At 45.3% G+C, this 10,014-nt stretch overlaps 1 protein-coding gene across 1 annotated transcript in view; it reads right to left on the reverse strand.

Moving 5' to 3' along the window:
* Positions 1-8,683, reverse strand: part of septin7a (septin 7a) — a 61,764-nt gene extending 53,081 nt beyond the window's left edge. Inside the window, exons 1-2 of the mRNA XM_084312880.1 lie at positions 8,587-8,683; positions 2,263-2,369 (exon numbers count right to left, since the gene is read on the reverse strand). Coding sequence (XP_084169006.1) covers positions 2,263-2,369; positions 8,587-8,596 — 117 coding nt within the window. The 5' untranslated portion in view covers positions 8,597-8,683. The remainder of the gene's footprint in view (positions 1-2,262; positions 2,370-8,586) is intronic.
* Positions 8,684-10,014: the final 1,331 nt, after the last annotated feature.

Genomic DNA, 10,014 nt, shown 5'->3' on the forward strand with positions numbered 1-10,014 from the left:
CCAGCCCTATATGAAATTATAGGGTATATAAGACAGGTATTGATATTTCTTTCCATGTACATCATGATGCTGTAATTAACACAACACATGGGTTAAATATCCCTAATAACATCACTGACTTCAAACTTGTTTTCCCTCAGTAACTGTAAAACTAAATTAATGTGTACAAAACAGATTTCTAGAGTTTTGGGATGTGTGAGATTATGTGCAAAATAACTTGGCATTGTGTTTTGGTGAAGTGCCCCTTTAACAACTACACTGTAGTACAACTACACAGATTTTGATCCAGGTGTTAATCCTTGTTCCCGTCACCATCGCCTTGTGATGTTATGGGTCATGTTTGTAGGCTTTGTGTAATAGAACATTAGCAGATGGCATCTCTCTCTGTGCGTCTAGGCCCAGTAGCACCTAAAAGCTTTGGCAGGTGGTTTACAGGTAGGAAGGCCAACTGGTAACCGAAAGGTTGCTGGTTTGATCCCCAGCACCAACATGAGGGTGAACTGCCGCCATCTCTCTGCCAAAGCGCTCTTGAGCAAGGCACTGAAACCCTAACTGCTCCAGGGACAGGGACATATGATTTTTTTTTTGCCAAATCAACTCTGCCTCTCTTTGTTAATTACAACAAGCAATGCTGTTTGTTATTTAAGATGAGGTCGGACTCGGCACTAACAGATGTGTTCATTGTGCTGCTTTTATAAAGCCTCAAATGATGGCTTACAATATTTCATGAAAGCAAAGTGTTTAGTTTGTCTAAGATTTAAAAAGGTTTAAACTTTACAGTACTGACAAAGTTTAACAAAGTGCTGTACAAGTCCCACAACATAAAAAAAAGAAAAAAAAATTTAAAGCTTTTTTTGAAGCTTCAAATTAAAATCTAATCTCGACCCTGAAGCTTCGAATTCCAAAAAATAAATCGAAGGTCAGCCCTGTTCAACACTATGCAACTACTAGCCAATAATGTCACTTTGACAGAAGTACAGCTTTACAGACGGGCAAAAGATGTTGCCTACTCCCTTCCAACTAAACCAACAGAATGAGGAAATAACTTTTCCCCTCATAATGAAAAAGAAAAAGCCATTTCCTGTCATGGGTGAAAACTATTCATCAGTCAGTGCCTCCACTGGGGAAGGACAGATAAGGTATACAATAGTATATATACTACAGTCTGCTTACAAAGGGGAAGGGCAGAGAAGGTATACTATAGTCCAGACCTGGGCATTGTACGGCCCGCGTCAACATTCACACGCACAATATACGCTTAGGAGACATGCTCAGAAGATGTTGGTTCTCTTTGGATCCACCTACATATGTGAACAGACATTCTCAGTCATGACGTTTACCAAGTCATGGTACAGATCCTCTCTCACTGATGAACATCTGGCAGCTGTGCTTCACATCTCCACCTCAGACATGCAACCTGACTTTGATGGACTTGTTAAAGCTCAACAGAGACTGGATTTCTCACACTGAATGAAAAAAATAATAACTGAAGAACACTAAAATGTGGAAATATAACAAGTGAAATGGGACACTTGATATTTTTTTTCTTTTTTTTGCACAGTTCTGAAAACATTAAATGTTTAATATAGGCATGTAAAGTAAAAAAGGCTACAAAACTGGGACACTTTTCTTTACACAGTTCAGTGACATGTCTTGTTTATTTTTGCTATAAGATGATGTGATGTCTTTAGAAAGCTAAGAAAATCCTTGTTTCAATAGTATATGAAACTCAAAATGCCCTTTGTTATTAATGTTTCACACTTTGTTTATCATTTTGGAAATAAATTCTATTTGAATAAATGATATTTTTGAAAGCTAACCTCACCTTTTAATTGCCAAATAATAACATACACTCTTACCAGGGGTCAAAACAATGCCATTTACTGCTTTTTATATAGAAATAAAATGTATATTATGCATAATTGAGTTTGGAATTTTGGCCCGGCCCCCCAACATATTTTCAGTTGCTCATTCGGCCCCCTGGGAAAAATAATTGCCCACCCCTGGTCTATATACTACAGTCTGCTTACAAAGGGGAAGGACAGAGAAGGTATACTACAGTTTATATACTACAGTTTGCTCTGAAGGTGAAGGGCAGAGAAGGTATACTACAGTCTATAGTATATACTATAGTCTGCTTACAAAGGGGAAGGGCAGATAATGGTATACTACAATCTGCTCTGGAGGAAAGGACAGAGAAGCCATACTACAGTCTATATACTACAGTCCGCTCTGAAGGTGAGAGGGGAGGACAACATTTACCTGGACAGTCTTTTTGATCCTGTGGGAGGGACCGGGATACTCTGGGGAGTACAGGTCTGTCAGGAAGAGGGAGTTGATGAGTGTCGACTTCCCCAGCCCCGATTCCCCTGGAAGAAAAACAGGGAGAGATTAAGGCCCTGTAAATCAGAGAGAGAAAGAGAGAGTGCATGTGTGTGCGAGAGAGAGAGAGAGAGAGAGAGAGAGAGAGAGAGAGAGAGAGAGAGAGAGAGAGAGAGAGAGAGAGAGAGAGGAGAGAGAGAGAGAGACATTGTGTGTGAGTGAGTGAGTTAGTAGAGATTAATTTCAAGAGGTGCATTTCACACCATACTGGTCGTTCCCTAATCCCCTGTTCTTCATGCCAGACTGAGGCACAACATGACACAATCTCCAGATGTCGTATCGGCCCTTGGATTCCATAACCGCACTCTCCCTCTCCCTCGCGGTTTGAGATTATTGATGCATTTCAGATACATTTTTTGGTTGTTTTCCTTCTCAGAGCAGGAAATGGTTCCCTTTGACCTCTTTTAAGAGACATGCTTTAACATGAGACGGAGGAGAGGGGGAAGAGAGAGACAGAGAGAGATACCAGGGCGGTAGGATCCATCCCTTTACACATTCTTTTCCCGTCTGCATTTCAGGAATCTGATCACAGATTTATAGGGAAGGGAAGCCTGAGGCCGACACGATAAGTCATCGCACCTTCGCCCTCTTTCAACACAGGGGGTTCATCAAGCCAAACATTTAGCATAGCTGTGAAAACCAAACGATCCCGAACAGGAATATCAACATTTATTTAGCTATTACATTACAGTGAAATGCTTGGTTCTTTCACTGCCCAGCCCAGTCCAGCCCAACCCAGTCCAACCTAGACCAGCCCAACTTTCCCTGCCCAACCCAGTCCAGCCCAGCATCTTTCACTGCCCAGTTCAGCCCAACCCAGTCCAGAATAGTTCCCTCTTTCATGTTAATATGTGATATCCTAGAGTAGAGACGGTGTGATTAATATATGTTTTATGCTAATATTGTGAAGAGTAGAGACACTTAATGTTTTATGGTAATAAATAAATAAAGATTATTCTGTATGATGAACAAAAATGACAATGTGCGAAGGAAAGCAAATATCAAGACTGACAAGTCTCCCCACCGATCCTTCCTGTACTGTAATTCCACAACTTTTCAAGACCTAGAAATGATCCCATGCATTCTGCATACTCTCTCCAGAATTTCCACAACTCCGTTGGGATATACATATGGTTCAATTCAAGAAAATGAAAAAAAGATCTTGCTCGGAACATTCCGTTGCCGACGTTGAACTACACCTCTTATTACTTGAGCTCCGCGACCCGAGCGGAGAGTCAAGCTGCTTTTTGACTGGGGTGAACAATCCCAGGTGGTTTCTCACGTCGGCGAGGAGGAGGAATCCAACGCTAGTCAGCAGCAGGCCTAGCAACACTGGGAGGAGGAGGAGGGTGGTGGTGGTGGAGGGGAGGGGGGTGAAGAGCTTCTGAACAAAGGAAGCAGTGTGAGGGAAGGGGCAGGGACACACGCTCGCCTGGCACAGGGGACCCTCTGGGCTTCTGCTAGTTCCGACCTTTAGAAGCGGCCCTGCCCAAGCGTGGGCTTAACCGCTGCCAACCACTTCAAAAACAACGGCCGCCAGCTAAACAAGAATTTACACCGTGCCGTTCCCGACCATCTCAGGCAGTTCGGTCGTTATCTATAAGCGTAGACACGACCGTCTCCCTTATAGCGAAAAATCGGGAGCGTCGAGTCTTGAATTTGCGATGCGTCACCCTTTTTGAAGTTGGTCTGATGACGCTAGTGACTGATTTTCTGGGCTCGTCAATTTTTTTTGTTTGAACCATTATTATTACATCCAAATGAGTTACATTTAAATGTGGGGCTTGCTGCTCTGAATCAGAAAATGTCCCCATATTCTAGTGAAATCGCCATGGCTACCGTCCTGGGAGTTGTTCTACTATACACCGTGCACGCGGAAGCTCCAGGCTTTGTCCCTCGATGACATCATCACTGGAGTCTCGTTTCCCTGGTATTGACTTAACCCTTTCACTACCACACTACAGAAAGTGAACCCTTCACTACAGAAGGGTAACCCTTTCACTACCACACTACAGAAGGTTAACCTTTCACTACCACACTACAGAAAGTTAACCTTTCACTACCACACTACAGAAGGTTAACCCTTTCACTACCACACTACAGACGGTTAACCGGGTGTGGTTGTGAAATGGTTAACATTCTGTATTGACGCAGTGAAAGGGTTAACCATTTGGTAGTGAAAGGGTTAAGAAGAGACATGTTCTTATTCACAAATTGAAGCTGTACAACACTATAGAAATAAAAAAAAGGCACCATTCTCTTTTAGGGTGGATTTACTCTTGGTTGGGGAGACGGGAGGGATGAGGCAAGAGAAAATGGCAAACAAAAGGATCTCTCTCTCTCCCTCTCTCTCGACATGCTCCTTCTAAATCGTAAACATTTTCCAAGAGGCCACAGCCACGGTGACCTCGCAATCGCAAACGGAAATGTCTGCGGTCGTAGCCGTGGAGCTGTTATTATAAATATGAGCAGTACCATCGAAGATATTTCTTCACGGCCAAACGGGAACGGAGTTCTCTCGTTGACGAATAACAGGAGGGGTTGGGGTGGGGGGCTGTGGTGCTGAAATGCATGAGTCTTAAAACTGTCATCTTTAATTAGGGGAGACGGGAAGCTGACGAGAGTATAAGCAGGTCCAAAACAGATCCTGGGAGAGGTTCGGGGCTTCTTTGTGTCTGGAGCGGGGCCAGTAGGAGCTCTCGGTCCAGAACCTGCAGGCGTGGGAAGGAGAGGAGGCTCTCCAGTAACAAATTATTGAAATGCTAAATTGGATTGTCGATTCTCCTTCTGTTCCTTGTGTGTCTTTTATACGGTAAGTCATTCAAACCAGTGGTTCTAAAGAAAAACATGAATATCTGAAGTCTAACACTCCTCCTCCAATCATTAATCAAGTGAATTAGCCTGAAATTTTTTATAGTCGCTTTAACAGATAAAAGGTTTGAAAAATCGAATAGGATTGTAACCTCAATCTTCTGAAAATGTGTCTCGTTGTCTCGTTACACCCCTGCCAACTCGTCCTCCTACATTAGGTGTCGTGGTGGTGAGTCAGGGGATGCTAATGATGGCCTGCTCAGAGCGGTGGTTGGCTCGTCTGCAACAGGGAAGGGATTCTCCAAATTCATCATAACCATAGAAGTATTACATAATCTAGATTAGCTGTGGGGAAGGATAACTGCTCTCTGGATGACGAGAGAGCATTCAGCAGGTGTAGGAGTTTTAGTGATAGAGGCTGGTGTAGGAGTTTTAGTGATAGAGGCTGGTGTAGGAGTTTTAGTGATAGAGGCTGGTGTAGGAGTTTTAGTGATAGAGGCTGGTGTAGGATTTTTAGTGATAGAGGCTGGTGTAGGAGTTTTAGTGATAGAGGCTGGTGTAGGAGTTTTAGTGATAGAGGCTGGTGTAGGAGTTTTAGTGATAGAGGCTGGTGTAGGAGTTTTAGTGATAGAGGCTGGTGTAGGAGTTTTAGCGATAGAGGCCGGTGTCGGAGTTTTAGTGATGGCGCTGGTGTAGGAGTTTTAGTGATAGAGGCTGGTGTAGGAGTTTTAGTGATAGAGGCTGGTGTAGGAGTTTTAGTGATAGAGGCTGGTGTAGGAGTTTTAGTGATAGAGGCTGGTGTAGGAGTTTTAGTGATAGAGGCTGGTGTAGGAGTTTTAGTGATAGAGGCTGGTGTAGGAGTTTTAGTGATAGAGGCTGGTGTAGGAGTTTTAGCGATAGAGGCCGGTGTCGGAGTTTTAGTGATGGCGCTGGTGTAGGAGTTTTAGTGATAGAGGGTGGTGTAGGAGTTTTAGTGATGGCGCTGGTGTAGGAGTTTTAGTGATAGAGGCTGGTGTAGGAGTTTTAGCGATGGAGGCTGGTGTAGGTGTTTTAGCGATGGAGGCTGGTGTACGAGTTTTAGCGATAGAGGCTGGTGTACAGTTTTAGTGATGGCGCTGGTGTAGGTGATGGTGCTGGCATATCTTTGATGAACAGCATGACCCTTCACCTAGAACTGCTGTGTGAGCCCAGTGCACCAACATTCAAAAACAGAGATACAGCAACCCGGCATGCATCAGTGTCTGTAGGAACGATCTATTCAGATGCTCACGGCATGGATGCATTTGAACAATTGGCTGGTTAGTCCATTATTTCACATTCAGGTACAAGCCAGCTGTTGAAAGCTCCAATCCTAGACAAGACTTACTGCCAGTGGGGGGGGGGGGGTGCCTGTGAGGTATGGGGGCCCCGGTTACTGTACACGGAGAAATAATGAAGTGATTCAAACGTGGCATTAGTCAGTTGACCAGCCGAGCCCTGCCACCGGAGTCCATTAAAGCGAGACCCGCCTGCTCGCTTGACAACCCGCTCGGCGGCCAGCACCGCTTCCTTTAAAGGAAATTTCCAGCAGCTGTGTAAACCATGAGGGGCTTATTCAAAGGAACTTCCCACTGCATGAGAGAGGCTTGGTGGAAGGGGAAGCAGGAAAAGCTTGCGGACAGAAGACCGCTTTATGTTAATTCATTTGACGGTGCTTCAACTCTATTGGGCACAAATATGCCGGTGAAATGAAAAGTAGTCTGGTGGTTTCTGTATGGCTTAGTGTAATGTTTCATTGTAGTCTAAAAGGCAACCATTTCCCTCCTCTACCTTCGGGAGTAGACCGTGTCTCCAAGCAAGCATTTCTACTAATGGGACTTTCCCCTCAAAAGAGGCACAAGACAATAAAAACTTTAACAAGTCTGGCGCATGACAAAAGTGTCTCCCCTATCTGTTGGCAAACCCATCAATTTGCTTCAAAGATAGCCTGTCAAGTATCAAATCCCTGAATTATACCAGAAGCTTTCCGTGTTTATATGGGGACATTCTTTCCAAAGGGGATAAAAGGGCATACATGTACCGCTGTGCGTATCAACCAACACCAAACACAACGAGCTACAGCAGCAGTGGCTAAGATCAAGGTCACATCCTGCCAAAGTGCAAATCATTGCCAAATATTGACTTTTCACCAGGAATAGCTGTGGCCCACTTTCACACCCACTAAACAACACAACCTTAGGCCCCCTCAACAGTACACTGCAAGGCCGTAGGCCCCCTCAACAGTACACTGCAATAGCAAACAAAAATGTTGCCGTAAAAAATCTTCCAAGTTAATCCCCGCCCCAAAGAGGTCCTCCCGGAAAAGAATGTGCCCCGCCGCTATCCCTCCGTCCTGCCCCGCTATCCCTCCATCCTGCCCCACTATCCCTCCGCAAAGCAGGCCCGGCTGTGAGGCAGAGCGTGCTCTATCCAACGCCTCATCTCCTGTGGCATGACAAGCGCTCCACTTCGCCAATTACCCTGCTATCCTAATAACATGCTGCAGACAAAATTGCCGTACAACATCCATAACAGCCCGTTTCCTGAGAGAGTGCAAGGAAGGGGGGAAAATCCAGGGCGTGACCGCATGACTGCTCGACTGCTCGACAGACAAGACATGGGGGGGGGGTTCAGGAATGCCAAGGAGGCAGGCTCTGCGAAGGTGGGTGGGCACTGGTCGTCACTAGTCCAGAGGGGAGAGGAAGTGACTTCACATAGGCGTTGGATGCCGGCTTCCTGCGCAGGTAGGGCCCAGAGAGCGGCCAGGCGCTGGGAGTCAAAGCCTCTCCCTCCCTCCTGCCGCTGTCCCGGCTCCAGCTCTGGCTGCATGAATGGAATGACAGGAAAACCTCCCCCTCCCCCTCTCAACCACAATTCAAAAAGGCATACACCACACTCGCACCACATTGGTGGAGGAGGGAGGGGGGGGGCCTGCCTTCATTGCCCAATGGGAAACATTTGTTTTAAAATATAGTTTCCCCCTGGTCTCACTTTACGTGAAAAAGTTATCCAACTAGAACCAAAACCATCTCTAATGCACCTCGGCGGCCAGCTGCCAGCGCTCCCAGGCATGACGTTCCTGAGAAACTCAATATCGTTGGGAGACACATGAAATGTGTCTGCTGTTTGGGAGGGAGAGGGGGGGGGGGGGGGGTAATATCTACACTCTTCTACAGATGTGTCCGCAAACATTTAATACCTCCTCCTCCCCTGACTGAATGATCTTGTGCATTTCTCAAGGACTTGTACAATAAACAATAACAGCAGAGAACAATAAAAAGAAAAAAAAATACTAAAGATGAATGTTATATCTTGGGGGCGGGGAAGGGGGGGGGTGATGATAAAAACAGGCTTCCATCAGAGAGCGCGACTCACCCACAACCATGAGCGTGAACTCGAAGCCTCTCTTCACAGACTTTCTGTACACTTGGTTGGGTAGGTTGGCGAAGCCCACGTAGCCCTCCAGGTTCTTCTGTTGCTGTAGACCGAAACAAAACACTGTTAATACTTGCTCCCGTGTGGCCGACGTGGGCAACAGGGCAGAACACGGATGAAGAAGAAGAAAAGGGCTACCGAGCCGTGTGCTTATTGCTACAGCAGCTGCGATACCGCTGGCCTGTCAAAACATTCTGCATTCATAGGTAGGCTGTGGGTTCTTAGGGCCCCGGGCCAGGCGTGCACACGGACTTGATTCTGAACCCGTTTCTGAAAACTGTAGTGGGGCCATCTTCGACTTCAAGTAAAGAAATTTCTCTCAACTAGGAGAGAATGTTTTTTTTTTGTTTTTAATCGTAAAGGACTAGAAATAATTCACTGAAATATTAGAAGTATCTTGGTTGGTTCTTAGGGTTCCTGGAGTTTGCTCTGAACTAGGGAATAAAACGCTTTTTCCTTTGATGCTTCCAACACCTGGAATGCCCTCCAAGGCTCCAACTGACTCTGAAGCTTCTTCTTTCTTCTGCTACATTTAAAAGCATGATTTGTAACGATACATTTTTTATATTATTATTTATTGTGCCTGCCCTATATGTATGAATTAATGTAGTTAATTATGATTAACTACGTCTTGTAAGCTCGTTGTCGCTGTGAATGAGGGTAACCTCAGTGTCAGAGTTTAAATAAATGTTTGAATGAATAGTCACAGAATTGTATCGACTAATCCAATAGACTCTTCAATCTGCAAACCTGTAAAGTGGCGTTTCCGCCGGCAACGTAATGCAATTTATGCAGAAGGACCTCTTCAAATCTAAGTCTAATGCATATTTGTGAATATATTAGGGGTGGAACGATACGCATTAGAACCGTACACCGTTCGGCACGACCTCCACGGTTTGGGGCGTGAGTGTATTTTTCGGTTCAGGGGAGGCGAGAGAGGTGACACGCTGGCTGCAGCAGTAGCAGCAGGTGCTAGTCAGTTTGTGGAAATGGCAAGCGAAATATAATTAACTATGGTAGCTCGCTAGCTCTAATATAGCCAGTGAAATGTTACCGTATCTACTAGCTAGCACAGGAGAAAATGGGAGTCTGAGAGGCGGGGTGTTGAAAGACAATGATAGGCGTTTATTCAACATCCAAGAAGGCTAACATACAACCGTGTTTACTAACTCCAACCGGGACTATTGCCGCTTTTCCACTGCATGTTATCAACTCGATTCAACTCCGGTAACGTTAGAGTCGAGAAGGTCTGAAGGTAGTGGTACGACACACTAAATTGTCCGTGCGGTCCCCCAACCCATTGATGGTTCCAACTCCGAATTACGTTAACCCACCACAGTGTCACAATAATTACTGTGTTGCACTCAA

This window comes from Notolepis coatsorum (genome assembly GCF_963971535.1).
Source record: "Notolepis coatsorum genome assembly, chromosome: 4".
Taxonomy (NCBI): domain Eukaryota; kingdom Metazoa; phylum Chordata; class Actinopteri; order Aulopiformes; family Paralepididae; genus Notolepis; species Notolepis coatsorum.